A 27,215-nucleotide genomic window follows, 5' to 3' on the forward strand; every position below is an offset into this window, starting at 1 on the left:
ATGTGTTCTATGCATATAAATTATGTTGTGTACACAGAGAAATGCTTTGCACACCAACTGTGCTTTATGCTCCTCAGTATAGAAAGCAACATTTTTGTGCACTTTTTTGGAAGTAACTTTAAAAGGAGTAACACATGTAAATGTAGCATGCTATCATAAAAAATTTTAAAAGCCATTTACGTGTGTAAAATGCACTTATACTTGACTATCCTATGGACAATTCAATGTAGCAATTTTCAAAAGCCCACTTACATGAGTAAAGTGAATTTACACATGTAAAACCCAATTTTAGGTGTGTAAATGCTTTTTAAAATAAGGCCCTTTGTGAGCACAAATTTAGTGCTGCTAACTTATGTTTTGTGTGCATAAAGGTGAATTTTAAAAGAGATGTGCGTACAAAAATTGGCAGATGTGCACATATAGCACATATGCGTTCCCGTCCTATTTTATAAACCTCACACATATGTGCTCAAGTACTGCTCTCTCTTTTTTTTTTTTTTTTTTTAAGAGCATAAGAAAAGAAAATGTGTGCTGAAATTCAGTGCACAGTTTTTTAATTCACGTCTTATTACGCTGAGCTCTTAGTGAAGTACAAGAAGACTGAGATGCAATATAATTTTACTATAACTGCCCAATCATAAAAATGTAGAAACATGATGACAGAAAAAGACCATATGGCCCATCCAGTCTACATATCTGCCTAGTTAATTTAGCTTTATAATTCTCAGAGATCTCCTGTATTTATCCCATGCTTTTTTGAATTCAGATATAGTTTTTGTCTCCACCACCTCCTCTGTAAAGTAATATTTCTTAAGACGATTTCTGAGTCTACCCCTTTCACCTTCATCCCTTGTTTCTAGAGCCTCCTTTCCATTAAAAGAAGCTAGCCTCCTGTAACCTTTGAGATATTTAAATGTCTCTATCTTATCTCCCCTATCTCATCTTTCCTCTAGGGCATGCATGTTTTGATCTTTAAGTCTATCCCCATATGTATAAAATGAAGACCACTGACCATTTTAGTAGCCACCCTTTGGACTGACTCCATCCTGTTTTGAAGGATATTGACAGAATTGTACACAGTATTCTAAGTGAGGTCTCACCAGGGACTATACAGGGGCAATATCACCTCCCTTTTTCTGCTGACCATTCCTCTCCCTATGCAGCTAAACTTCTTTCTGGCTTTTGCTGTCACTTTATTCACCTGTTTGGCCACCTTAAGATAATCAGATACAACCACCCCAGATCCTGCCCTTCTTTCCAGCTTAAAAGAATTTCACCTCCAATACTGTACCCTTGGCTTTTTGCATCCTATGTGCATTACTCTGCATTTTTTTAGCATTAAATCTTAGCTGCCAGACTCTAGACTATTCTTCCAGATTAACTAGATCCTGCCTCATGTTTTCCACACCCCATAGGCCCTATATCTAGAGCATTTAATTTATTTACAAGCTTCCTATGCGGAACTGTGTCAAAGGACTTACTGAAATCCAAGTACACTTCATCTAGCGCTCTCCCTTGATCCAACTCTCTGGTCACCCAATCAAAGAAATTGATCATATTCATCTGACAAGATTTACCACTAGTAAAACCATGCAAGCTCGTATCTTGCAATCCATTAGATCCCAAAAACAGCATTATCAAGTTTTAGCAGCGATTCCATAATTTGCTCACCACTGAGGTCAGACTAACTGGTCTATGGTTCCCAACCTCCTCCTTACTTCCACTTTTATGAAAAGTAACCACATCTGCCTGTCTTCAGTACTCTGGAACTACTCCTAACTCTAAAGAAGCATTGAAAAGGTCAGCTGCTGGTATTGTCAGGACATCCCTAAGTTCCCTTTGTACCCATGCATGTATCCATCTGGCCCCAGCACCTTATCTACTTTAAGTTTAGCAACTCCCCGTGAACACACTGTTCCAAAAATCGATTGAGGTTTACCGCACTTCCAAGTTTATTTGTGCTCATTTTACGTTGCCCTGTTCCAGGCACTTCCACAGTGAACACCGAACAGAAATATTTGTTAAGCAATTTTGCTTTTTCCTCCATCAGTCTCTACATATATTCTTCTCCTTCATGCTGACTCTCATAATGCCACTTTTGAACTTTCTTCTATCACTAACATATTTAAAAGAAAAAAATCTTGTCCCCTTGTTTTACCATATTTGGTATTTTTTATTCCATTTCAGTTTTTGTATTCCTGACTACTTTCCCCCAGCTTCTCTTTATTTTTCCATATATTGTTGCCAGTCTTCATCTTTCTGTGATCTCTTATAGTTTATGAATATTAACTTTTTCTCCCTCACCTTTTCAGCTATTTCTTTAGAAAACCATAGTAGCCTCTCTTTCCTTGTTCCTTAATTTACTTTCCTAACAAAAAGGTTAGTTGCCCTTATATCATCTCCTTTTAGTTTTACTGACTGTTCTTCAATTTCCCCCTAAATTTTCTCATCCTGCTAACAACTCCTTGAGGTACTCCCCCATTTTAACAAAGTTAGGTTTTCTGAAGTCTAGGACCATTGCCTTTGAATGAACCTTCATTTCCTGTGCTCTAACACTGATCCACAGCATCTGGTGATAAATGGATCCCAGATGATCGTTCACTATAACATCAGAGATATTGTCCTCATTGCTAAACACCAAGTCCAGTATGGCTGCCATCCATGTGGGTTCCATTACTTTCTTCCATGACTGCCTCTAGATCAGGGATTTTATTTCCCATACTATGATCATTAGTATCCATGACTTTCCAAATATTGCCCTTTTTTCCATTTCTCTACAAGTATTTAATGTTTTACTTAGATTTTAGTTTACTTATCCTCGACAATTCTAGTTTAAAATCCTTCTCAGTAGGTTTGCCATTCTGTGTTGCAAGACGCTGCACTCTTTCTTTGACAGGTAGACCCCATCTCTGCTCAGCAATTCTTGAAATATCATCCCATGACCCAGGAAGCCAAAATGCTCTCATCAGCACCATCTATAAAGCCATTCATCTCCAAAATGGTTAATCCTGGATTATAAGATTTCAAGCCATGATGCTGTTTAATAAATCACAATGTTGCATTTTCTAAGCTATTTCATTAAAATAATTTCATGCACATACACATAAAATATAGATTCTTCTTATATATAGATGTCTGTGGATACGTTATATCAGAGGTTTGAGGTACTCAGCTAATAAGGTGTAAATCATAAATATACAGTGAGGTGTCATTCTTAATAGTTTTACACCCTTATTTGAGCGTATTTGATATTCAGATGGTTGGATTTATTGGAGATGCAAATCTTAAGTTGCATCTTGGGTTGGGAAATTAGTATCAAAAAACCACATTTTCAATAGCTTTCTGAAGACTAGCATCTTCCTTGCTAGACTAATGTTGAGAAGCAGGGGTTTCCACAGTTTTGGAACTGCACCTAATATTTATTTTATTTATTTAAAAAGTTTTCTATACCGTCGTTCAAAGTACATCACAACGGTTTACATAAAATAACATAAAACACAGAGTATACATCGGAATTTTACAACACACATTTAGTAGGAAAACAAATACCTTAATAATAAAATACAAAGCGTGAAATATTACACCAGTCTTTCGATTCTAGATGTTATTAGCTTTTCTCAAGGTTGTCTACATAGGCTTGTTCAAAAAGCCAGGTCTTTAAGGCTTTTAAAAAAAAAAAAAAAATTCTCTCTCTGGTACAGGTGACGTGTCGATCCTTACCATTGTGATGTGTGATAGTGACCTTAAAGGGTGGGAAGGCTTTTAATGGTTCAGGCAGTGATTCAGGTAGAGTGGGGACAGCCACATTGGGCTTTAAAGGCCTGATTTAAAATGTTAAACTTTGTTCAGTGAATTACTGATAGCCAGTATAGTGTTTTTAAGATGGGTGTGCGCCTCTCGGACTTTTAAGTTCTCAACAGCAGTTAAGCTGCTTTGTTTTCTATGAGATGCAGCTCCAGGCAAGATTTTTTTGGGATCCCAACATATGGCAATTTTCAATAATCAAGATGGGAGATCACAGAAACCTGCAGTGGCAGAGCTAACAGGCCAATACAGTAAAGTGTGCCCGGGCTAGCCCACCATTTTACAGGATTTGGACGCAAGTTTTCAATGTGTGTCCACCACCCCCTTATACAGTTTTATGAGCGTCCATTTTCCTAACCCATGGCTGTCAGCAGGTTCGGAAAATGGATGCTCGTAAAATTGAGTGTCCATTTTCAAAACCCGCTGACAGCCACCTCTCCTGGGCCAAGGAGGCACTAGGGGTCCATAATTGCCCCAGTGCCTCCTTTAGCATGACTCCTCATTTGAATTATGTATCACGCGCCCCGGAGAGGGGCCTGTGCGCACGTTCAAAAAACGGGTGCTGAAATGAACGTGCTTTTTTTTTTTGTGCATCCGATTTGTAATGGCCTGTAAGAAAGGGCAGTGATGGTGTAGCTGAAAGAATGTGGTTTCTACTACTCCTTAGACCTGATACTTGAAGGTAAGCATAGTGTCCAGTATAAATCCCAGACTATGACTTGATGGCTAAAGGAAATGTTTATCCCTTCGAAAGTCATCCAAGGACATGAAGGGATATTTTTTCCCTACCATTAATCATTTTATCTTTTTTGGGTTGAGTTTTAGTTTATTGTGGTGTAGCCAGCCAGAAATCTTTGCTATTGCTTGTTCCCTTTCCAGCCAAGAGGGATTGAGAGCTGAATATCATTAGCATATGTGTAGTGCATAATCTGATGTGCTCTAATAGGCTTGCCTAGGAGGACATGTAGACCAGAGTGTTGCGCCTGTCGGTTGCAGATGGCTGCGCCCTCTCTGTCTCACCTCTTTTCTTTCTCTTTCCTCTCCTCTGGGCAAGATGACTTCCTCCGCCTCTCTCCGCCGACCTCACCGGCGTCCCTGGACCGGTATGGGCGATTGCGTTCGCCATTCTTACACTGAGGTCACTTAGGGCACGCGCGCACCGCCCTCTCTTTTGAATACGTCATGGCGGGAACCTCGGGGGCATCCCACCGCATGACATCACTAACTCCGGGTACTTAGCCTCCGATCTCCAATCCAGTTACGAGTTAGCAAGGATTCCACTCCAGCTAATTTCGACTTCCTTCAGAGACACCCACTCTGAGTTCTCGCTCCTACAAACCCCTCCGGGGTTACGCTGGCTACACTAGGGCGTTCTAGGTCCCCGCTCCTCGGGGGCCTTATTCGCTCCTACCTACCCTCCGGAGTTATGCTGTTCCAGCAAGAATGCTCAAGGCATCCGCTTGCTTCTCGGGAGTCTTGCTTCGCTCCTATCTACTCTCCAGGTTTCGCAGCTCATCAGGATCCTAGGTACCTGCTCCCCGGGGCCTTGCACTTGCCTGCCTTCCTTCCTCTTGGGTTAACCTGCATCTACAGACGACTTCTTGGCTCCGGCGCTCCGGGCCTTGCATCATCTCTACCTCTGATCTGCGGAGGCCACCTCTCTTGCAGCTACCAGCCTTCGTGAGTACCTTCTCTCTTCAGTCTCTCTGCCTTGTCTCACCACAGAATAGATTCTTGGCGTACTCCGCTCCGCAGACCACTACCGGAGCCTTCACTTCCAGCTTCTGGTGAGACCTTCTCTGCACTTGATACAACTCAGTGCCTGGGCTGAACTTAATCATCAGAGACCTACTCCACTGGCTGAGGAATGCAGCCCGCTCCTTGGGCATTGCCAACTGCTGTATAATAAAGCTTCTATTCTCTCTGTGGTCATTACTGAAGAGTCAGCCTATTGCTGTATTTTCCCCACGGGGCCCCTTCCCGTGGGAGGAGGAGTCAATACAGCAACCAAGGGTCCCACAAACATGTCAAACTTACAATACAGAGGTACACCACAGGAGAGGGAGTGGGGATTTGGTGACATAGATCCAAATATATTACTATATTACAAATCCCACCATGATAGTCTGAAAGTGATTATGGAGGAAGGATTTAAACCAGTCCAAAACTAGGCCATCCATACTCAAAACAATTACATGGGGTATTAAGACATCATAATGTTGAATACTTTAAAAAGACTGAGGAATAATAGCAGGGCTTCCTGACCACAATCTATGTACAGGTTTACATTTCACATATGAATATATAGTGTATTTCTTGTACACACACAGACAGTGATTGTATTTACTTTTCTACTAAAGGGAGTACTGAAATCAGTTTATACACTTCTAGTGAGCAGTGTCAAATATATCCATGTATAGCATACCGCTATGCTGTGTTGTTGCAAATCTAATGGCTCACATTCATGGTAATGGAGACAACAGGTCCAGAAAAAAGTTAGCATCAATAGAAGGCATAAAGGAGGAATGTTTGTCTATGGGTAGTTTTTACCCACAGACTTTATACCAGTTTTCAAAGGAAAAGTATGCTCATGCTTTCCCTTTGACAATTATCCCACTAAAACTACCTGCACACATTTACAGCTGCTAATATGTGTGCAGTTTTCTGGAAATGCAAAAGTATGTATCGACACCAATGCTACCCATGGGAACGTTTCTGTTCACTGTGAGTAAACTTGCACGCTTACATTTACCCATATATCAGGTGGGCAATTTTGTAAGAGGCCATTTCCAAGAAATAAAAAATTGTTTTACCTGCAGAAATGGCTTTGAAAATTACCCTCAAAATCTAAAGCTGGCATGATGTGGACCCCAATTTTTAAGTACTCTTAGCTTTAGAAAAATCGAAAATCTGATTGCAAATTCTTAACTGCCACCCTTTAAAAGAAAATGTATAGAACCTTTTATATTTAAATTTACATTAATTTGAAAAACTGGGAAGCCAATTCTCCACCTTGAAATTTAAAAATAAATTCTGATGTTTCCTATTATTTTTAATAATTGGACTATTAATATGCCACATTTCAGCTTCCTGGTGTATGAATTGGATAGAATATATAGATAAATGTAAGCCTGTGTATAGATTGTGGTCAGGCAGCCCTGTTGGTACTCTTCAATCTTTCTGAGGTGTAGCATTGTGGACTATAATATATATCTATACCTATAGATATAGGTGTATATAGATAGATATAGATATATAGATTGATATCTGTATGTGTTTGTGTATATAAATAGCATACTCGTATATAGGATTTCAAACCATGATGCTGTCTAATAAATCACAATGTTGAATTGTCCAAGTCATTTTATTAAAATAAATGCATGCTCCCACATCTGTGTATGTGTATAGCATATATATAAAGGTATGTATAAACATAGTACAAGATTTATATAAAATATCACAATTTCAGCTTTTTAAAGAGAGACCTCTGGATTGTGATGTTTTAAAAATAAAAATGTACTAATTCTGATGGAGAAAAGGGTGTTTGAAATTCGAAAATTTTCAGAGCACTCAACTTACACTCCTCCAGTGTTGGAATAAGGTCAAAACCTTTCAGCATCGCAGCAGAATGTGGGAATATGTCAGCAAAGTCTCATGCCGCAGGAGGTAGGATGACCTTTCTGTGCCTGTAGGGCAAGCTGCCAGTGAAACCTAGAAAGCTGGGCACGCATGAACAATTCTCCTCCATGCCTGACAAACACAACTCCCAAGGATCCTGTCTTGACTGCAGTCTGCATCCTGAAATCAATGAGTTTAATTCTCATAACTGCTACTTATTAATACACACACATAGTAGATGTGGTAGGAATGTTTGGTTTCATCACATGTCTCTTCAGTTACTAATATAGTCTGATCTGAGTGAAAGTAAGACCATTAAAATGAGCACACACTGTGAGAAATGGGCAGTGGAGCCTGTCCAATTAGGATGTTGCATATTAAGGGACTTCTTTTAATAGGAAAGTTTGCAGTTCCTGTATGTGCAACTTCACTACTAAGGACACTTTGTGGGTAATTTTGAAATGGTCCACATAGATTTGAAGTCCTTCACCTGCAGACTTTGCACCAATTTTCAAAGGGAAGTATGAATGTACGTTCACTTTGAAAATTATCCCACCAAATCTACCCTCACACATTTACATCTGCCAAAATGTGTGCACTGTCTTTTCAAAGAAAATGCATACTTTTGAAAATGCTAAAATGCGCACATAAATGCAAACCCCTTCCAATCCGCTCCCAGGAATGCATCCAATCACTGCTGGTAAAAGTAAGTACTTATGAGTGAGTGAAGCAAGATGGCAGGTACATGTTGAAGATGTATCAGCTGGCTGGGGCAAGGTCTTAATCTACACACTGCATAAGGTGACCTCAGTACCGAATAATTTCCCTGTCACCAGAACATAGCGCCCTTCCTCGCCAGAAGCAACATGGGCCTCTTCAAACACCACATTTTTGCCTAGTAATATGACCACCCCTGCTTTCCGGTGCACAGCCGAGAATAGTACGCCTTGTCTACCAAATCTCTAGCTGATTTTTTGCTTTCAGCAGCTGTTAAATGGGTTTCTTGTAGAAACGCTATTTTTGCCTTATGCTGCCGCAGCAATTGTAACATTTTAGTCCTTTTTATTGGGGAACCCAGGCCTGCTATATTCCAGGAAATACATCTTAGCTATTCAGCCATACCCCTTCCTGTAGTTGATCAAGAAACTAAGTGTACCTTGTCTCCGAATTACTGTAAGGCCCACCCCTCCCAGCCTAGAGGTGAAGCCCTGTGGAATTATTAGAAAATCCGTGCATTGCACTCCCTGTTCTGCAAGCAAAATCAGGAACAAACAAGTAACAGCAATTTGCCGCTCAGAAAATGGTCCAGCGCTACCCTGCCCCCCAATCACCACCTAGTCCCCCCCTTCCCCCCCCCCCCAATTCCCCCGCATTTCACTTATGTCCTCCATATAAAGGAGGTTAAGAGAACCACCTGATTGATCCCCACCAGCTCCCCCGCCAACAGTAATGGGCAACACCCCTCAACCAGCCAACTGTAACAGAATTAATAACCACATCTTGTAACATGAAAGACATTAAACAGTGTCACCATTCCAAAAGAGGACGGATTCTCTCCTCTTTAGGAGATAGGAGATATACCCAAGGCTCGGTTTCTGAAGAGGTTCACCTTGCATTCATTTTTTCTGCTATGTACTGTTTCACGGCCTCCACTGAATCGAAACTATGCCAGGCCCCATTGTGTTCCATACGTAGTCAGGCGGGATACTGAAGGATACATTTTAATTTTCTGTTAAAAAGATCCACACAGATAGGCGAGAATTCCCTGCATTTGCCTGAAACTGCAGCGGAGTAAGATAAGGTTATACTTACTGCAGCGGAGTAAGATAAGGTTATACTTACTGCAGCGGAGTAAGATAAGGTTATACTCCTCCGATAGGCTTGCATAATAGCAGTTTTGTGACAGAATTTGAAGAAGCGTGCGATTACCACCCTGGGTTTAATGACCTCCTGTTTTTTAATCCCTAATCTGTGCGCTCTCTCAACAGTCACACTGCCCTCTAGCTCTGCTAGGCACAAAGCAGAGAGCAGCCATGTTTCCAGAATGTTTGCTACATCCCTCTCAGGGACAGATTCGGGGAGGCCCACAAACCTTAAGTTGTTCCTCTGTGACCTATTTTCCAGGTCTTCCACTTTTTCTTCCAGGGTAGCAACCTTTTTAGTCAGTGATTCCTGTCTTTGAAGCAAATGCTGAGTTTCAGTTTCCACACCAGCTATTCTTTGCTGTGTGTCTGCCACCTGTGTTTTTATTTCTTGGAGCGTTTCATTGCCAGTATTTATTTTTTGGGCTAGCTCCAAAAATCGGGGTTCTAGAGCTTGAACCACCGCCTGTGTAACTTCCCCAACCAAATTGGGCCGCTCTGCCTGCACGCCGGAGCTCGGAAAGCTCGGAGGGACGGCGGCCATCTTGGGTTCTGCAGGCTTACCCAATGCTTTTTCTTTTTTCTGCTGTTTCGCCGCCATCCCGGAGTCACCGCTGGAGAAAAAAAGCCAGATTTTTTCTGCGATGGCCCCGATTCACTTGGGGACGCCATGCTGTGTGATTTTCGCCCGGGATGCACGGCGTTTCGGCGGGGGAGCCGGGAGCGCAGTCAGCCAGCAGCCTACTTGCTCATCAGGTCACGTGGTCTCCAGCTATCTGGATATTTTTAATGAAAAGAAAGCTGTAGAACAATATAAAGCTCCAATGCGATAGCTTCAGGAACAATGTCAGGCGTTATTTTTTCATAGAAAGGGTGGTAAAATGTCTGGAATACCCTGCTGGAGAAGGTGATAATGACAAGGACAGTGACAGACTTCAAAAAGCATAGGATAAACACAGAGGAAACCTAGTGGCAAGAGAATGGTAATGAAGCACTGGGCAACGTTCACTGAGTGACAGTTGCAGCACTAGAAAGTGGTGATATGGCTATATCGTGCTTCCTGGAAGGCATGGGATAACCTGCACAGAACAGCAGTTTTAACTCTAAAGGGGACATAATGGGATTGCGGTTTTGATTGACTGTTCACTCTCTTTTTAGTCTTAAATTAAAAGCCATATTTAAATCTGAGTTTTTTAAACTATGTGTGCTTGCAGGGTTGAAACACCTGTTACATAATTTTGATTTTTGTACAATTGTCCAAGCATCTATTTTCCCTCTCATTGTCTATTGTAATGGGTTATATTTAGGACTTTTGTTGAAATCATTACATCCCTTGCAGCTTTTATTAAACTCTACTGCACGATTGATCACTGGGACCAAGCAGTGTGAGAATATTATCCCAGTACTTAGCAGTTTGCACTGGTTGACATAGAAACAGTGAATTATTTACAAAATTGGGATAACATTTAAACTAATCAATTCTACCTCCTGTCCTTAGGCTAATGCTCTCCTCAAGATATATGAACCATCTCGTCAACTGGGATCCTCTCAACAAGGATTGCTTGATGTGCCCTTGGTCAGAGTTGCTTGCCATACAGCAAAGAGGGAATCCACCTTCTCGGTGGCAGCGCCTATACTTTGGAACACTCTTCCGATGGAACTCAGAATGTCTGAATGTATAAAAAAGTTTTTGTTGAAACAAGCGTTTGGATAAAGAACATTCATATGTTAAAAGCCATTTCATGAAATGTGTTTGCTCTGGATATTATGATTTTGTTATGTACTTTATGGGCCGGATTTTAAAAAGGTTATGCATGCCGGGCCTATTTTAAAAAGGCCCGTTGACGCGCGTAAAGTCCTGGGACGTGTGTAAGTCCCGGGGCTTGCAAAAAGGGGCGGAGAGGGGGCGGGGGCAGTTTGGGGGCGGGGTGGGGTCAGGCTCCCGGCACAGCAGCCATATTTTCTGCTTGGCCAGTGCGCACAACTTACTTCAGCCCCAGGGCTGAAGCAAATTGTGAAATAAAAAAAAAGCAAAGGAAAAGGTAGGGGGAAAGGGCGGGGGAGGTAGGGGAAAGGAAGGGAAGGTGGGGTGGGGGGGAGGGAATGGGGGAAGGCAGCATGACTCGGAGCGAGCAAGATGCACAAATTGGGCACCCCCTTGTGCGCGCCGACCCCTGATTTTATAAAATCCGCGCGCATGTTATAAAACTGGGCATACATGTACACGCACTGGGTAGCATGCACACATGTACGCCATACGTACTTCTTTTAAAATCTACCCCTATATGTTTTAAAATGTTTTGTTTTATTTACATGTTACTATTGTGAATGTTTTATTTTGTACATCGCTTAGGCCGTTAGTGTTAAGAGATAGAAAAAATTTAATAAATGGAAAAAAAAAATGAAATGGGGGTGGTTTCCATGTGGGAATTTGCTCTACTTTGGGATGATGTGCATAAAATCACTGCTGAGCTTATTCACTGAGCCTTTTTGATCTTTACCTGCTGTCATTTACTATGCTACTATGTTCTCAGCTCCAGCATTTTATCCTCAGAAAACCTTTTCCCCACTTGAAGATGATAAACAGAAGGGGGAAGGACTCATGTCTTCCAGGCAGAGATTCCCTCTTTGATGCCTGCTGGAGCAATAGAGTATTTTTTTGTTCACCCACAGGACATAGGTTATGCTTCTTCTTATGGGAAGAGGTGAACTACTGGCCTCCTTGAAGTAGAAACCTCTGGGTCCAAGCAGAGATCCTACCAGATGGACCTGGAGAGAAAGCATGTGGAAGGAAGTAACCGGATGCCTAGTGATGATGCTAAGTTGCTGAAGGGAGAAGGATTATCCCGTTCCATGTAGAATGCTGCCAGTGAGAACAACTGCAGAGTTATCATCAGGGATCTCTACCAGAGGTGCTGCTGGGGGAAAGGGATTTCATTAGGGCAGGCTATACAAGACACTCCTGGAGGTTTAATGGAGGGTCTGAGACCAAAGGGTACTGGATGGAGAGATAAAGACAGAAGGTTCTTCCAAACTGATTATAATTAAGGACAATGAATACTTAGCAATTATATCTCAAATAACTTTGACTAAGCCTAAAGCAGTCAAGTTTGGACAATCTTTGTGATACTATTTCTGGACTTGAAAAGTCCTTTATTCTTCAGATGCATAATTTATCTACCCAGTTTCAAGGTATAAAACTGAAAAACATGGCTTTATCAGAAGCACATGTGGAAATTAATAAAAAGCAGCTAGATGTAGTAGAGACCTTCATTTTTAGTTTTTATTTTAATATTCTACCCAAAACTTTATCAGTGTCTATTACCAGGAGAAATCAGTGAAAGAAAATGAGGCTGTTATGTTTGGTGTATCTTTGAATGAGAAGTGGGCCCTTGGGTTGTGGAGAGTGGAGACTCTGCCTACAGGAGGAGCTGTGTGGGCCCTTAACACAACAGGCAAGGTCTCAGCAGTAAAGGACAACAGAGGAATAACTTTATTATACAGCTGATAGTGATCCGAGGAGAGGATCAATGGAGTCAGTCCGGATAGTAGTCCGCAGTGCAGAGTGGTCCGGTGAATACCTTCTCTAGGCGTAGCTTGTGCTGGCAATTCCGGTAGTGGTCCGCAGTGTGGGATAGGCCCGAAGCTGATGGCGTGCACAAGACAGAGGGGATCCGGTAGTGGCCCGCAAGTGGGGTAACCCGAGAATCCGTGCCACAAAGGTAGTAGAGCAGGATCTGTACTCACACCGGTACTGTAGATGGAGATGGAAGATCAGGCACCGAGGAGGTCCAGTAGGAACAGCAAGGGTCGTTCAGGAATGATGCAGGACTCACTGTAATGAAAGACAGAGAGAAATGGCTCTCCGAGGAGCGGATAGACCTGAGTGTAGCAAGGCCCCCAAGGAGCGGGTACCTACAACATTCAGAGAGACGAAGTCCCAGCGTGGCAGAAATAGCAGGAAGGAATCCTTGTTAACTCATATAGCAAGAAGTCAGCTGGTAGGCGGGTGACGTCATGAGGTGGGGACACCCCCGAGGTTCCCACCATGACGTGGTTAAGAAGAGGGCAGGCGCGTGCGCGCCTTAGGTGAACCCGGATGTAAGATGGCTGCCAGGAGCATCCACGCCATCCCGAGCATGCCATGAGGGTCGGAGTGTGGAAGCGGAGGCTGACACTCTCCCCAGACTCGGAGCTGCATATAGAAAGGAGGTGAGCAGCAAAGGTCGCAGCTGCCTGCGACCGACGGGCGCAACAGAGGCATCTTTTTTCCAGGTAAATATTTTTGTTTTTGTAACATATACTGATAAATTCCTGGGAAAAATAAAACAAATACCGAAAACAAAGGTCCCTAAGTAGTAGCTTAGATTGCTAGAGCTCTTGAAAAAGAACACTTTTAATTAAATACAACACCTTGCTACATGATAAAATGAAAAGATTGTAAAATGCCAGATGTCGCACACTGAGATGTTACTTCCTTTGTGGGCTCTATTTGTATTTTCTTTTGTATTCTCTTCTGTTACTTTCTTTGAGTCCCATTCCAATTGGTTTTACTGACATTTACTGTAGTCCTATTGTTAGTTACGCCCAGTCTATAGCTTCTTTAGTTAATTTCTGAATCTCTATATAATTTTAAAATTGGTTACATTTAATAATTTTATATGTTGATATTACAACACAATGAACCTCCTTGCATATTGTTAAACTGTTTAAATTTGCTGTTGCCATTTTCCACCTAGTTATTTGTCCACCATGTTTTCAAGGTCCTTCTTTTTCACATGATTTATTTTACTTTCTAGAACAACTAAAATTTCGTCTGTCCCTCCTGACGCAGCCTCGCGGTGAAACAAGGGTCCGTGTCGGGGGGACCCCCTTTGCATCTTTGAATGCTGTAATTTACACACTGTGGAGTTGCCGTTTAAAATGAAAAAATTATACCCAAAAAGGTTTGTGTGGACATTGAATTTTTTCTGCACATTTTCTGTTGTCTGCTGTGGTTATACTGCTATGCAACAGGAATTTTATGATATTCCCTACATGGTATCCACAATGTGGAAAGTTACATTGTTCCCAGTGATATGCTGTTCTTTCCCCAAATTCTGGACAAATGGTTGTGGTGTCAGTAGTGTGAATTGTTTAGGGTCACACAATGAAGGATTGCTGAGGAAACTGATCTGGTATCTCCACTGAAAGTGTTCTGTGCTCTGATCCCCACACTGCCCATTCCTTCACTCCTATCTGCAGAAGTGTTAAACACAGGACTTGAAGAGAACCTCATTGTAACTCAAAGTTAGGTTGATTCAACTGCTAGTCAGGAAGAAAATCCCTCTGTACAGGAAGCATAGATCTGTGTACCAGGCAGATTGCTCCACACAGGAAGGACAGAGCTATGCCCTGGACTGAGTCCTCTGCACAGGAAGGACAGAGCTATCCCCTGGACTGAGTGCTCTGCACAGGAAGGACAGAGCTATCCCCTGGACTGAGTCCTCTGCACAGGAAGGACAGAGCTGTGCCCTGGGCTGAGTGTTCTGTGGAAAGCTTGCATTCACCTTACCAAATCTCTTTTATTCCTGATCAGGTTTCCTGAAATTTGAAATTAGTTAAAATGAATATCCCATCTAGGAGACCTCTTCAGCTCGCCCCTACTATTTTCATTCTTGGAAGTACCTGTGACTGAATAATTAAATGAAAACCACTTCCCTAGCTAGGTAGAGTGCTCTAAAACCTTTGAGACTGGGGGGAGACTCCAGCACCAGGAGAAACAGATCTACATCAACTGAATTATTCTATCTAATCTGTTCCTTAATATAGAATTCAGTGAGGTCAATATTCACAAAAAGCCTACAACGGCTAATTTATCCAGCTCAAATTAGCAAGATAAGTTATGTTGGATATTCAGCAGGATAAACATTCTACTGAATATCCCTAAATAAAGTTATCTGGCTACCTTTAAACCTAAACTGCAATCTTTTCAATATCACTGGTTAGATTTAAAGTTATCTGGCTAAAGGTAGCCAAATAACTTTAGACTTAACTAGCTATATTCAAAATAATATAGCTGGTTAACTAGCAACAGTGTAAAAAAAAAAAAAAAGTGACCAGATTCCCATTACTCCCATCCAATATGTAAAAATAGGCCCTGCAAGGCAGAGCCCCTCTCCCCCACCCCTCCAAGAGCACTTTAAATGGTAAGGCCTTCCCCCTCTCTCCAGCAAAATATGCCAGCGACACCCTCTCTTCTCCCTCCCTCTTTATCCTCTCACCTACCTGATACTTGCCCAAACCCCTTTCTTGTGCCAGGATCACAGCTATAGAAAGGGGTTTGTGTAGGTACAGGGTGGGAGGGAATAGGGTTGGGGTAAAAGGAGCATTGCTGGTGGATTTTGTCAAACTGCCCAGAGAACCCCTATAAGTTTCATTTTTTAAGTGCTCTAGGAGGGATTTGAGTGTGGGGCTCAGCCCAGCAGGGCCTAATTTTACATATTGGGTGAGGGATACGTCGCCATTTAACCAGCTATATTCTTTTGACCTACTCCTGGAGCCAGTGAGAGTTAGCCAAAAAGCTTATTAGGCTAACTCCTATCAGATAATTTTCCTGGCATTTTAGACCGGATTACTTATGAGTTATCCGGCTAAATGCCTTTGAATACTGGCCTCTAGGTGTATAAACAAACCTTTCAGATCACTTATATGTATAAATTCTAGTTCACAGCTAAGCTGTTTAATGTCTCAAAATTATTTTTTGACAGGCTAAACTGTCATGTTGAAAACACACATGATGAAGCAAGGCTATAGTCTCTCTTTCTAATGTTATCAATGCGATAGCCATTAGCTAATGATGACTGCTGTCTGATGACATCAGTTGAAGAAAGAATACATATTGACCATTATATTTTAGTTTTACTGTGCAGCCGGTAAATATGCAAACAAGAGTTTTATAAAGGAAGCTTTACAGCTATCAGCTACAGATCACAAAGGACCTGCATAAAAGTCTCAGTTTTACACAGCGACTTGTATCAGTGGAAAGACACTTTAAACCAAGCATGTACTCAAACACATAACTAATATGATAGCAGAAAAACACTATCCACTGAAAATTAAACTAAACCAGCATGGAAAACAGAGGACCTAAAATACATTAAATAAAAGTCAGGATTGCAAAAATAATTGCTGTATAAAAAAGATCAGTGCAAACCTACCTATTCCAGTAGCTCCAGAATTGGTCCTGCAAGTATGCCTGATGGCTGCTCTCATCTCCAAAAGAGGCTTTGCTTTCTATCCAGTGAATGATGTGCCCTTCCACAGCTGGAAAAGTAACAAAGGCCCATCAGTAGTGCACTCCCAAAGTTACTTAATGCTTTAATAAAAACAGCACACTTGTGATATGTACATATACCCGATCCTGTCACATAGACACAGTTATTACTCCATTCACACTGACATCTGGTCCAGTGACAAGGTCAACGTTTTCTGCATCCAGCGTAGATATTGAGAATTAAGCCCCTTCCCCCTCTCCTCCCTTCTTTGACTTACCAATGGCTGCTCTGGCACATCTCTGTGTCCTTTGTTAGCAAAGGAACAGCTAATCCTCTGGTGGTGACAGTTCCAGCAAAGCACACTTATCTCTCACTCCTCCTAGCCAGCATCCTACAGTCTTCTTCCCCCACCCCTTGTCTAGCATCCCTTTTCTCTTCCCCCCCATCCCCCTTCTTTTCATCCCCCCCTACTTGCCCTGGGTATCCCTCTTTCTCACCTCCCACTTCTTATCCTGCATCCTTCTTTGATCCCCACTCACTACTTAACCTGCATTTCTTTCCTCAACCCACCTACTCCTTGCCCAGCATTCCCCTCTTTCTCCCCCTCCATTCCTTGTCCAACATCATTTCTCTTCTCTCTACCACCCATCACTTGCCCAGCAGCTTCCCTCCTCTCCTCACCCTCTGCCCAGAAGCCCTTCACCCTCTGCTCAGCAGCAACCTCCTGACCCTTAACTCCCTTCCCGACAGCTCTTCTCTCCCAACAATACACATAGCAAAAGAAGTCCCCTTTCTCCTAAAACCTTTACCAAAGCAGCAGTATGCCCCTCTCCACCAATCCCCTGCCCAGCAGCAGGAGTCATTTCTCCATTTTTTACATGGTCTGAGACCTTTATCGCAACATGCAGAGACTTTTGCTCTGTAGTGCAATCCTTTTGTGTTGTCCTCTTTAGATTATTGTAATTTGATTTACTTAGGTTCATCCACCTCCAGAGTGAAAGTGGTGCAACACCTGCACCTGCGGTGGTCCAGCTTATAATTGGGCACAACAGGAGAGATCACTTCTCACTCATTTTATTTGATCTCCAAATGCCTCCCTATCCAGTAGAAAGTCAAATACAAAACTTGAGCTCCTGGTACACAAATTGCTAGCTATGGATTAATTTCCATTGATAAACACCATATTACAAATGTTTAACCCATTTTGACCACTGCATTCCTCACAGAAGGCTCTCCTGGACGTGCCGTCTGTTCGCCAGGCTAGGCTAGTGGATACAAGGGAATGGGCATTCTCAATGGCAGTTCCTGCATTTTGGAATTCACTGCCTCAGGAGTTAAGGATGACTGAATGTGCTAAAGCCTTTAAATTCCATCAGAAAACTTTTTGTTTAAATAGGTTTTTCCTAACTATCATTAATGAGCAATATAAAGCACAGCTGATGCTGGAAAGCTAGTTCCCAGGTTTTTGATTTGATTTTTAAGTATGTATTGCATTTTATGTTTTTTGTTTACATTTTTTGATGTAACCCAGCTAGAGCCTTGGTATTGGTGGGATAGAAATACAAATAAATAAATAAATAATACAGCCTCTGTCCAGCAGCAGTACCATCTTTGTTTGTCCCCTTCATCCCCTGCTCAGCAGTAGCCTCCTCCTCTCTTTTTCTCTTTCCTATCCTCTTCGGGATGCAATGTTTTAGATCGGGGTGAGCAAACATTTTCTGCTGGGGCCAGATTACAAGTTATCAAGGACAACAAAGGCTGGAGAGTGGGGCAGGGCGCAATAGGGCGGGGCACGGCAGGTCCTCATCACAGCAATCAAATCTCCACCACTTGCTGCAGGCATTTCAGTATCCAGCAGGCTTAAGCGCCATCATTTTTAGCACCCAAAGAGCCCCTTCAATCATGGATCTCTAGTCTCTACCAAAATAAGAAAAACTTCAACTCAGATATAAGGCATTTTCCCAGTGCAGATTACCTGACCTTAAACACAAAAGTAGCCCATAAAGTATAAATAGTAAGGTGCAGACAGAAAACTGGACTAGAAACCACTATAAGCCAGACTTATATAAGTGCAATAATCAAAAACAGAAGAATCACTATTCCTCATAAAACAAAGTCAAAAAATATAAATCAATCATAACAGTGAGGAAACCATACTAATAAAAAGCATATTTTAAAAAAGATGACAAGGTCAGGGAGGATCCAAGATGGCCACCGGATGAGTGCTGGCGTGTAGAGCGTCCTCGTGCAATTGGGAAAAAATTTGTTTCTTGCGATTTCTTTTTCTTCAAGAATGGGAAGGAAGCGCAAACCAAGGATTTCTTACCCCGCAGAGCCTTTGGTGAGTGCTCCGACTGGCCCAATGGACGCCCATGTCACGCGCAGTACTAGAACAGCAGGAGACCAGCCGTTGCAGAGTGGGGGAGGGGAAGTTGAGCTCCCTTCTCTGCCGGCTCGTTATCACCCTCTGAGTCCCGTGGAGAGGACCCCTCCGCTTAATCCTGCACCGGGAGAAGTGGGCTGTATCCAGGGGAAGGAATCTCCGACCGAAGAGTGCAGGGAGATTTCACCAGCGAGGCCTGGAGAAGTCCCAACGGCAGCATCTAGCCCCTTGAAGTGCGGGGGCAAGCGGTGAAGGAAATGGAGCCACGGGAGGAGAAGCTTCAGCTGCTGTTGTTCTTACCCCCGCAACAGAGATTCCATCATTGGTAAGACCGCTTGTGTTTTCTTTTGAAACTTTGTGGGAAGCCATAAATGAAATGAGAACAAATGTACTACAACAACTTATGCCAGTAAGAGAACAAATTAAAGGGCATGAAAAGAAGCTGGAAGTGCTTGAAAAGGCAAATTTGGATTTGGACCAACAAACTGCAACTATTCGGACTGAGATAAAAATGATTAAACAAACACAATCAATGTTGATGAGAGAGAATAAGACTATTGTTTCAAAGATGGAAAACTTAGAAAACTACGCGAAGAGTCGAAATTTAAGGTATATAAATTTCCCTCAATTGCCAATGAGATCCCCAAGGGAAGTTTTAAATAAATATATGTTGGAAATCTTGAAAATTTCAGAGGACCAAATTCCATTGGTCACAAAAATATTCTACTTATCGAAACCTAAAGTAGAAGCAGTAAATCAAGAAGGAGAAGTTGAGACTTTGGCATCAGTAGATAATCAACCCCTTAATATAACAGCACTTTTAGAAACATCAGATACGGATATGGCGGTTCCCACAACTTTAATTGTGACTTTTTCCTCAGAGACAGACAGAGAAAGGTTGTTAAGATTGAGTATAAAATACAGAAATGTAAGATTTCTTGGGCTTTTGGTCAGAGCCTTCCCTGATCTCTCTCGAGAGACACAGAGGAGGAGGAAAGCTTTTTTACTTCCGAGACCTCAGGTATTGTTAATTGGGGTGAGATATTTCCTCAAATATCCTTGTAAATGTGTGGTAAAGTATTCACAAAATACATATGTTTTCTTTGATCCACCCCAGTTAACCCAATTCCTAGTGGGTAAGACTTCATCAACAGCTGACGCACCTCGTGAAGGGGCCCTATATAGTACTGTTTCATCTGGTAATTGTTATATTTAGTATAGATACTATTTTCTTTGGGTTTGGTAGATCCTCCCTCCCCTTATAGTGGATCTCTAGAAGAGGAACTGTAAAAGGTGTTTCTGGTTTAATTTTGAAATTATTGTATAAAATACAGTTTACTGTATGATTGAAAGGTTTTCTCTTTTTCTGTACAAGATTTTGTTCTTGAAATAATGTAAAAGCGCATAAATATTTAAAAAAAAAAAAAAATGACAAATAGAACACCTAATAATTAAGGAGAATAAGAATTTAAAAAAACTATAAACATTAAACATGTCCCCAAAATCTATCAACTATTTCAAAACAGCAAACATATCAAACACTCAATAATTAAAAACTAATAAGGATAAAAAAAAATATTTTTCCCCTCTCCGTACCTAGAAAACTTTCATTTCCAATCACCGTGAGATTGTAGACTTGATTAGTAGCAGGAAGGAGAGGAGAGTACACAAACGTCCTCCTTTCTCTCTCATATACACACAGGTTCACACACACACACACAACACACAAACACACACATCACGCACTTCTACTCTCTCTTCTTCTACGTCCCTTTTCTACTTCCTTCCTTTTCTCTTCCCTCTCACTCACCTTCAGTCATTCACTCTCCTTCCCTCTCAGTTACTAAATCCCCTCACCCTCTTCCCTTCCCTCTGTCACTCACATCTCTCACTCAAGTCCCCTTAAATGCACGCTGTCACTGACCCCCTTCACTCCACCCTTTTCCCCTTTGTTCATTACGCTCTGTCACTCACCCCTCTTCCACTTAATCCTCAGTCACTCCCTCCCAATCACTCCCCTCCATATCAGTCACTCACTGTGTACTCCCATTCACATCCCTCTGTCACTCGCCCTCTCACTCAGTCTCCTTCCCACTGTCACCTTCTTACTTACACTCACCCTCTTCTCACTCAGTCACTAGCCCCTCTCTCCCATCCACCCGCTCATTCCCTTCCCTGACATTAACCACCTCCCTCTCAGTAACTCACCTTCTCCTTCATGTACTTTCCATTTCACTCACCCACCCTCACCACTTTCTCTTCTTTCCCTTCCCTTTCTTCCCTATTACTCACTACTCTTCACAGCAGGCAGAGCCTCTCCTCGTGATGGAAAATGAAAACCCCCACTAGCCACACCGACAACAGGACCTCTGCTCACTGGCGGTGGGTGGAAATCCCACCAGCACTGACGCATAGGGTGTCTCCCCACACCCCAAGTGCGCTGACAACTGGGTCTCTCCTTGCTGGTGGGGAATGGAAAACCTGCCAGCGCCAACACATCGGGTCTCCCCTTGCTTGCGGGGGGTGGAAACCCCACCAGCGCGCGGACAAATGGAGCATATCCTTGCATTAAAACATGCCGATGTTCTGACCTCCCTGCTCAAGCATCGAGTGTCAAGGGCAATAACTTGATCTTTCATTATGATGTTGGGCAGGCAGGTCAGAGCACTGGTGGTTGCACATAATAGAGAATGTCCAAGTGGAACGCAGGCTGGATTATAAACCATTAAGGGCCATATTTGGCCGCCCACTGCTGTAGATCTTTGTGCAGCAGCAGCAATAGCTCCAGAAACTTAAAATCAGCACAGGGTCTTGAGCCATCATGCAACCCTAGGCCTTAAGGCAGGTCTGACCCTCCTCTCACACAAGCTTTTTTCATTACAGCATCCTGAAAACCTGAGTAGCTAGTGAGAACCAGGGCAAGGGTTGTGAACTCTTCCCTAGGTTCTTCAGCCTTTCACCATACTCCCTCTCCCCAATTAATTTTCAGGCCCATGGGCATCCCTGAAATTTTAATAATTAACTCAGCAATTATGTTCCTACCAGAGTCCTTCCAGAAAATCATATATACATACATTCAAAACAAGTTTAATATTTAAAAGTATATATATCATATACATATTACAAATAAATTTCATAATCATATCACAATATTTGATGAATATGTCGAACGTGTTTTTTTGGAGAGAGACTGCAAAACCCCCACCCCCCCAAAAAAAAAACAAACAAACTCCCAAGAAATAACTAAATTTAACAATTAAAAGACATTCATACTACATTGGTTGAAGCTATCTCTGAAATGGTGGCTGGGCTGAACTGGCTCACCTTACCACTGGAAAAAAATTCAAATTATTTTGTCACTTCAGTAACAGTGACAAAGTCCCTCCATTGTCAGGCACTTTGTGAAATATCACAAAACCCTGTAAAAATTCACTCAGAACAGATTATAGCAACCTGCCATACCAAACAGCATGAACTCAAAAAGCAGCAACTCAATACTGCAATATTCCATCTGGCACTAAAACACCAATATACCTTCTAGTGGAATAAGAACCAGCTGGCCTGCTACAGATCCCTACACACTAGCAGAATGCTTCACCTCTGTCACACATGCAGAACACTGTTCCTTACCAAATGAGAACAAGAGATCACAAATTAGGAATAGAAATATGCAAACAAAAACTGAATTCTTCTTTGAGATGCCATCCACTCCGACTTAACCCCTTTCCTTCCTCCCATTCCTGTTCCATGCAGACAGGAGGGGAGGAGGGAACAAGAGAAGAGGAAATGCTGGATTAGGGAAGGGATAGCTCTTATTTGCTTTAAACTTTGCTCTGTTTGCTGTAGGCTCACTGCTTCCCCTCCTGTTCCTTGCATACTGCTTGGGAAGGGAGAGGCTAGAACAGAAAACATACGGCTGTTCTTCACTGCCTGAGATTCAGGGCACTGGCTAATAGTCATCAGAGAAAAGCCTTGTGTTTCTGCACCAGATAAAAGAAGTCCTGCCAACGATGCCCCATTAGGCTTGACATACAGGCCCGCAGACCCCATCCCACGGACAGGCTCTCGCCTCCTCTCCTTTTCCGGCCCGACTTCGCCACCTTTCTTCACAGCCCAGGTTGCCGCCGAGCCATGCCTTTCATCTTCGCGGCCCTGCCGCTGCTGCTGCTGCTCTCTCCCTTTGTGTCAGTGAGCCGCATTGCTGATGCCATCCTCGGCAAGAGGGGAAGTCCCTATCGGGATCCCCGCCTACGGCATGGAGCCGCTGCTGCTCTCCTCTTCGTTTGGGGCTAGACTCCGCCCCCAGTGTGGCTCCTCTTCATGGCAGGAAGCCGCCACCTACCTGTGCTTTCTTCCTCCACATGACAGGATGTCGCCGCAGGCCTCAGCTCCGCCTACCTTCTTCCAGGGCCCCTCTAAAGGGGATGACTAGGCGCATGCCCATGCTTAAAGGGCCAGAAGCAGGAAGTATTCTTTGGCCCCACCAGATGACGTCCTCAGGGCTCATCCTGGACCTGCCCTATATAAAGGCACTGCTTCAGTTCCTCAGGGCCTTCAAATGGAGTTTCTTCAGCTCTAGGGAGTTACATCTAGCTGGAAACACCTTCTTGGTCTCGTCTCATCCAAGTCTCCAGAGTCTTGTCTCGTCCAAGTATCCAGTCTCGTCTCGTTCAAGTTCCAGGAGTCCTCGTCTTCTCCATGTACTCTGACTCTTCTCTTGTTTCTAGGATCTGGAGTCTCCTGTTCCAGTTCCTTGTCTCTTCGTTCCCAGCCCTCTGCCTCCGTCTGACTTCACCGGTACGTGTTGGCTCAGCGGGTGGGCTGACCCTGTTTCGTCCTGGCTCCTGTGTACTTGCTCCACACCCATGCCTGCACTTGCTCACTTCCCTTGGGGTGTGTCTTGGGGCTCCTCTCTGAGACGCCGCATGGGCCAAGGGCTCACTCTCTCCCAGGAGCAGATGATCGCGCCTCCACGTCGCTCCTCAGGGTCCGCTGGGCATGTTCGTAACAATAACTTTTCTATACCATCAATCTGTAAACAATCTTAACAGTGACAATAGAATTAAAGTAAAGTAAAAATAACAGATAAAATTACAAATATACAATCATTACATTAAAAATAACATAATAAAAGTTGAAAAAAAGGATAAAAATAAAATAAAATTGGTTTTAAATATTAACCATAAAGTGATTCAAAAACGCATATATTCTGCAACATAATACTCAACTGTTACATAGAAACATAGAAACATAGAAATGACGGCAGAAGAAGACCAACCGGTCCATCCAGTCTGCCCAGCAAGCTTCACACATTTGTTCTCATACTTAACTGTTTCTCTTGGCTCTTAGTAACCTTATGTTCTAATTCCCTTTTCACCCCCACCATTAATGTAGAGAGCAGTGCTGGAGCTGCTTCCAAGTGAAATATTAAGTTTGATTAGTTGGGTAAGCGGCAGCATAGCTCTCTGCCATGAAGCAGAGGGCAATGCTGGAAATGTGTGAAGTATCAGTTTTTCTTTTCCCCTGTCATTGAAGCAAGGAGTCATGCCGGACATGCACCGAAAGTGAAGAATGCCTTGAAAGTCACATTAACTATCATCAAATATTGAAAAGCCTAATAATTGGTAATACCTATAAGCCCATGAACCCATCCCTGTTTTTTTTTCTTTTTTTCTTTTCTTTTTTTAATTGGGAGATGGATGCCCTTCATCCTTCTACTCTGTGAAGGTGGACACCTACCACCGGCCACTGGCATCCCGCTCCGTTAATGCCTCTGTGGCTACTGCCGCTCCATGCAGTGTTTTACTACCTGCTCTTTATATGCGTCCTCTAGAACTGATGGATCCCATCCCTGGGTTTTTTTATTATTTATTTAATTGGGAGATGACAGCCCTCCATCCTTCCGCTCCGTGAAGGTGGACACCTACCACTGGCCACTGGCATCCCGCTCCGTGAATGCCTCTGTGGCTACTGCCGCTCTGTGCAGTATTTTACTACCTGCTCTTTATATGGACACCTACCACTGGCCACTGGCATCCCGCTCCGTGAATGCCTCTGTGGCTACTGCCGCTCCGTGCAGTATTTTACTACCTGCTCTTTATATGTGTCCTCTAGACCTGATGGATCCCATCCCTGTTTTGTTTTTTGTTTTTGTTTTTTATTTAATTGGGAGATGACAGCCCTACATCCTTCCGCTCCATGAAGGTGGACACCTACCACTGGCCACTGGCATCCCGCTCCGTGAATGCCTCTGTGGCTACTGCCGCTCCGTGCAGTATTTTACTACCTGCTCTTTATATGCGTCCTCTGGACCTGATGGATCCACAATATTTATCCCATGCCCCTTTGAAGTGCTTCACAGTTTTGGACTTCACCACTTCCTCCGGAAGGGCATTCCAGGCATCCACCACTCTCTCCGTGAAGAAATTCTTCCTGACATTGGTTCTTAGTCTTCCTCCTTGGAGCCTCAGCTCGTGACCTCTGGTTCTGCTGATTTTTTTCTGTTGGAAAAGGTTTGTCATTGTCTTTGGATCGTTAAAGTTTTTCAAGTATCTGAAAGTTTGAATCATATCACCCCTGCTCCTCCTTTCCTCCAGGGTGTACATATTTAGATTCTTCAATCTCTCCTCGTATGTCAACCGATGAAGACCCTCCACCTTCCTGGTCGCCCTTCTCTGTACCGCCTCCAACTTGTCCTTGTCTCTTTGTAGATACGGTCTCCAGAACTGAACACAGTACTCCAGGTGAGGCCTCACCAAGGACCTGTACAAGGGGATTATCACTTCCCTTTTCTTACTCGATATTCCTCTCTCTATGCATCCCAGCATTCTTCTGGCTTTTGCAATCGCCTTGTCGCATTGTTTCGCCGACTTCATATTATTAGACACTATCACCCCAAGGTCTCTCTCCTGCTCCGTGCACATCAGCCTTTCCCCCCCCATCGAATACAGTTCATTCGGATTTCCACTCCCCAAATGCATGACTTTGCACTTCTTGGCATTGAATTTCAGCTGCCATATCTTCGACCACTCTTCCAGCTTCCTTAAATCCCGTCTCATTCTCTCCACTCCTTCCGGCGTGTCCACTCTGTTGCAGATCTTAGTGTCGTCCGCAAAAAGACAAACCTTACCTTCTATCCCGTCCGCAATGTCGCTCACAAAGATATTGAACAGGACCGGTCCCAACACCGATCCTTGCGGTACACCACTTAAAACCGCTCTCTCTTCAGAGAAAGTTCCATTTACCATCACGCATTGTCTTCTGTCCGTCAACCAGTTTGCAATCCAGGTCACCACTTCGGCACTCACTCCCAAGCTTTTTGTTTTATTCACCAGTCTCCTGTGCGGAACCGTATCAAAAGCTTTGCTGAAATCCAAGTAGATGACATCTAGCGCTCTTCCTTGATCCAATTCCTTGGTTACCCAGTCGAAAAAGTCAATCAGATTTGTCTGACAGGATCTTCCCCTGGTGAATCCATGCTGCCTCTGGTCCATCAATTCTCCGGACTGTAGATATTTCACTATTCTCTCTTTCAACAGTGACTCCATTACTTTTCCCACCACCGAAGTGAGGCTAACCGGTCTGTAGTTACCAGCCTCTTCTCTGTTCCCACTCTTGTGAAGCGGGACCACCACCGCTCTTCTCCAATCACTCGGCACCACTCCCGTTTCTAGGGATCTATTGAACAGGTCACACAGCGGACCCGCCAGCACATCTCTGAGCTCCCTCAGAATCCTTGGATGAATCCCATCAGGCCCCATGGCTTTGTCCACTTTCAGATTCTTTAGCTCTTAAAGTGGACAAAGCCATGGGGCCTGATGGGATTCATCCAAGGATTCTGAGGGAGCTCAGAGATGTGCTGGCTGTTGTAAGCTTTTTTAAATAACCAAGTTTTGAGGATCTTTTTGGAAATATTTCTGAAGCCTTAGCTCACATGGTAACAAATTCCACAGTTTTGGACCTGCGATCAAAATTGTTTTCTCCCTTACTTCCGATAAATGGGCAGTTCTGATGGTAGGAACTGTAAGTAGTCCTTTGTTTGCAGACCTGAGAGTCCTTTCAGGAGTGTGCAAATGAAGCGAAACATTTAACCATTCAGTTTTTTCGTGATTTAGTGATTTATGAATTAGATATCAAATTTTATAGTCAATTCTATATTTAATTGGAAGCCAGTGTAATGTAATCAGAGTAGGTGTAATGTGATCATACCTCTTCCTTCCACATAGAACTCTTGTGGTTGCATTTTGCAGTGATTGTAAAGATCTAATACAATTGGTCGGTAATCCAAGCAAA

At 43.0% G+C, this 27,215-nt stretch overlaps 1 protein-coding gene across 3 annotated transcripts in view; it reads right to left on the reverse strand.

Annotated features, from left to right (window-relative positions):
- Positions 1-27,215, reverse strand: part of C4H15orf41 (chromosome 4 C15orf41 homolog) — a 1,060,100-nt gene that overhangs the window by 430,572 nt on the left and 602,313 nt on the right. For 2 of the 3 annotated variants that reach the window (XM_029600206.1, XM_029600209.1), the window contains 2 exons: positions 16,484-16,589; positions 7,156-7,602 (listed from right to left, as the gene is read on the reverse strand). In XM_029600206.1, the coding sequence (XP_029456066.1) occupies positions 7,446-7,602; positions 16,484-16,589 (263 nt within the window). In that variant the 3' untranslated portion in view covers positions 7,156-7,445. Of the gene's footprint in view, positions 1-7,155; positions 7,603-16,483; positions 16,590-27,215 lie in introns of those variants that run through there. The other variant, XM_029600207.1, reaches the window with a different exon arrangement.

This window comes from Rhinatrema bivittatum, chromosome 4 (genome assembly GCF_901001135.1).
Source record: "Rhinatrema bivittatum chromosome 4, aRhiBiv1.1, whole genome shotgun sequence".
Taxonomy (NCBI): Eukaryota; Metazoa; Chordata; class Amphibia; order Gymnophiona; family Rhinatrematidae; genus Rhinatrema; species Rhinatrema bivittatum.